This window comes from Nematolebias whitei, chromosome 4 (genome assembly GCF_014905685.2).
Source record: "Nematolebias whitei isolate Nwh7 chromosome 4, NemWhi1, whole genome shotgun sequence".
Lineage (NCBI taxonomy): Eukaryota > Metazoa > Chordata > Actinopteri > Cyprinodontiformes > Rivulidae > Nematolebias > Nematolebias whitei.
Window position 1 is genome coordinate 49,097,810 of NC_056501.1, and position 3,409 is coordinate 49,101,218.

The window sequence follows — 3,409 nt, forward strand, 5'->3', positions numbered from 1 at the left end:
GAGAGAGAGAGAGAGAGAGAGAGAGAGAGAGAGAGAGAGAGAGAGAGGATCACTGAGCTAAAAGATGAGCCTTTTTAACCTACAGATTGCCTTGGCAACAGAGGTTCCAGACTACAACCAGATGACCATACCACTGAGACGGGCTCATACAGCTACAGCAGCCCAGATGCGGCATTTCTACCACAGCTATGAATTCCAACTCCCAGAGCATCCTTCTTCCATGTCACCTCCGCTTCTAGCTGCCTCCACCATGCAGTTCTCAACCCTAGGCCCTGGAGGACGTCATGTCTATTGCAACATTCCTATGGCACTGCTGAATGGTCAGGTGTGGGGGGGAACTGTGTTTTATAAAAATTATGTTGTCCATGAATTGTCTATTAAAAATTTGAAGTTTTGCATATTTACATGAGTTAACGTTAAATAAAAACAAAAGCCCTCTTTTTCCCCAGGGCTTCAAAGAAGTTCACTGGGGAACAAGAGGTCTATTTGAATATAATTGAATATAAAATATCTCCATTTTAATCAGCCTCAGATGTGTATTTATTCGAACAGATGGGACAACAACATTAATAAACAAGACATAAGGCACACAACAAACATGCAGTAGTATTTGGTACTAAGTTTTGTGTAGATTTTTTGCAAGTACCTGAAGTGTGACAGAGAATATTTCTGATCCCTGTTTTCTGTGCTTCCTAGATGCCACAGAGCAGTACACTTGGGAAGAAACCAGAGCTGCACTTGAAGAGCACCTTCGCACCCCTCACCAGCAGAGAACTAAACTCTGACATCTGGTAGACTGCCTGCTCAACTGGTATTTGTTTACAGGCAGCTTCTGTAAACTGGTTCCTCAGCAACTTTTTTTTTTTTTTTTTTTGGGGGGGTGTGGTTAGACTTTGGACACACTTGAGTTATATGGGTTTTCAGAGAAGACAACCAGTGGACTGCTTGTGGGCCACTTTGTGAACAAAGTACCTTTGACAGGGGGAATTAGGTTTGTCTCAAGTAGACTTAACCCAGACAAATGATATGAACAATTGCACTCAGCTTTGGGACTAGTTACTGATTACCAGTTGGGATAACGGGCACTGAAGGAGGATACAAGAGATATGTGTCTGCGGTCATAAAAAAGAAATAAAAACTAAAAACAAAACTTCAGAAATGTTACAATGAGTTTATAGATACAGTAGGTGCATGGAAGAAAGGACTAAATAAGGTCATGGAAATCTTAATAAGTATCTGCAGACTATGGCTGGGCAATATGAACCAAAATTAATATCTCAAAATTTTAAGATAAATCGTGATATATGATATACATCTTGATATTGTTTTCTTTCCATAAAATAATAACAAAAATATATTTCTGAGTCAAAGCTTTGTCACAGTTGTCACATAGGCACATTTATTAACAACAGCTGTAACTGTACAAAATAAATGTCTAAAAATAAACTATTTACATATATTAAATAGTTTATTTTTTAGACATTTATTTACATATTTTAAATAATTATCCTCTTCAGCTGGGGGCAGCTGCAGCTGAGAGGCTAGAGCGGTCATCGTCCAATGGGAAGGTTGGGGGTTCAATTTCACCAGCAGTCACATGCTGAAGTGTCTCTGGGCAAGACACTGAACCCCTCATAGCCTCTGATGTGTGTCCCATCAGTGTCTGAATGGGATCTAAAGCTCTGATTATTCTTTCTAGAGACCTAGTAGAGCATATAAATGGGTAAATGAGTGCACAGATTTGTGTTGTAAAGAGCTTTGAGTGTCTTGATAAGTTAGAAAGGCTTTATATAAGTACAGTCCATTCAGCTGTGCCACCTTCACGTTAGTAAGTGTGTGTGAAGCTGCAGGTCCGACAGACCTCAGCCTCATTCCCCGACATGAAACAAACCACGGTTCAGAACTCATTTAGTCGTGCTGTGCCGAGAGCTGTGCTAAGTGAATCAGAGCGAGGTGGCGACATTAATAAATCAGCAGTTTATCATATCGCTAAGACTCCGTCCTAGTCTCAGCTGTGGAACAAGACGGCTAAAGCGTTAGCCGCTATGGACCGTGTTTTTAGCGACATGATAAGCTGCTGCTTTATTAATGTTGCCTCCTCTCTGTTTCTCTCATAAGGCACACGGCTAGATGAGTTCTGGCCCATGGTTTGTTTCAGGGAAGGAGGCTGAGGTCTGTCGGACCTGCAGCTTCACACACGCTTCATACTCCACTCCGCTGTTTTAGATGGTGCAAAAGATTTGTAGTGCCGACCTTTCATCAGGACTGTTTTCAGCATTGTCTACAGAAATCATTTTTCTGCTGCTCATCTGAAAATTTAAATCCAAACCCTCTCCGAAAGAACAGTTATCGTTTTTCATTTAGTTCAGCAGCTAAGCTGCTCTATCGTCCATGTTTACTTGTGCTAAACGTCTCCTCTCCCGCCTGGAGAAGCAGGAAAGAGGAGTGTGGCTGAGGGGCTGGGTTTGTATTCAAGGGGGGGCACGTGGGAGAAAGAAGACAGCAGGAGGATTTCCAAGTATAAATCTATATTGTTTTATATCGATATAGTCTTAACTTATTTTGCAAAAAACAATTCTGTAGACATTTTTAAAATATTGAAATATTGCCCAGCTCTACTGCAGACACAAAACCAAAGCAGTCAAGCTGCATCTCAGAGTACAAGTATTTCAACAACAATTTGTTCTCGCACAAGCTGTTATGAAAAGCAGATGATCTATCAGTTATTGCATCTATATATTCATGTCAGTGCACTGACTAAAACAATTTTACATCATCTCAATATCAGTCATTCTTTTACTGACTGAAGGTCAGGATATCACTCTTATCTGTTGACTAGGTACAGTAGCTGATTCTTGAAGCAGATGAAACAAGTCATAAAGAAATGATTTTGGAATACTTCCAGTCAATCTCTTGAAATACTACTCTGAAGTTATTCATCTGGTAGAAGCTTATTTAGTTTACTTAAAAATGCCAGCAAGAGCAAGAAAGCAATAACTTTTTTAAACTGCTCAATCATTACTGGTAAAGCACAGTTAGCTGGTGATAAATGATAAAAACTCAAAAAGAGACAAAGGTTGGCTCCCATCCAAAAGCATTTTATTATTTAATTTCACGTGTTATATTTAATAGATTAATTCTCATGTAAGGTTTTTATACAGTTTAGTTTTTACTGTCTGTTACAATAACATATGTACAGCTTTCATTATTATGCATAGTCCTAAACATGATGATGATTTGCTTTCTAGAATTTCTGGTAGCACAGACAACATGTCTGCACGTTACAGAACAGTTGAAATTTTGATGTTTTATTATTATTATTATTATTGATGAATGAATGGGCTCACAACCCTGCAATAGACTCATGTTAGAAACCTGAGTATCACCAATCAGCTCAATACGAGGCTTC

General features: G+C 39.2%; 1 protein-coding gene across 1 annotated transcript in view; it reads left to right on the forward strand.

The window, feature by feature from the left end:
- Nucleotides 1–785, forward strand: part of il1rapl2 (interleukin 1 receptor accessory protein-like 2) — a 460,778-nt gene extending 459,993 nt beyond the window's left edge. Inside the window, exons 16-18 of the mRNA XM_037675424.1 lie at nt 86–325; nt 450–480; nt 697–785. Of these exons, the coding sequence (XP_037531352.1) occupies nt 86–325; nt 450–480; nt 697–785 (360 nt within the window). The remainder of the gene's footprint in view (nt 1–85; nt 326–449; nt 481–696) is intronic.
- Nucleotides 786–3,409: the final 2,624 nt, after the last annotated feature.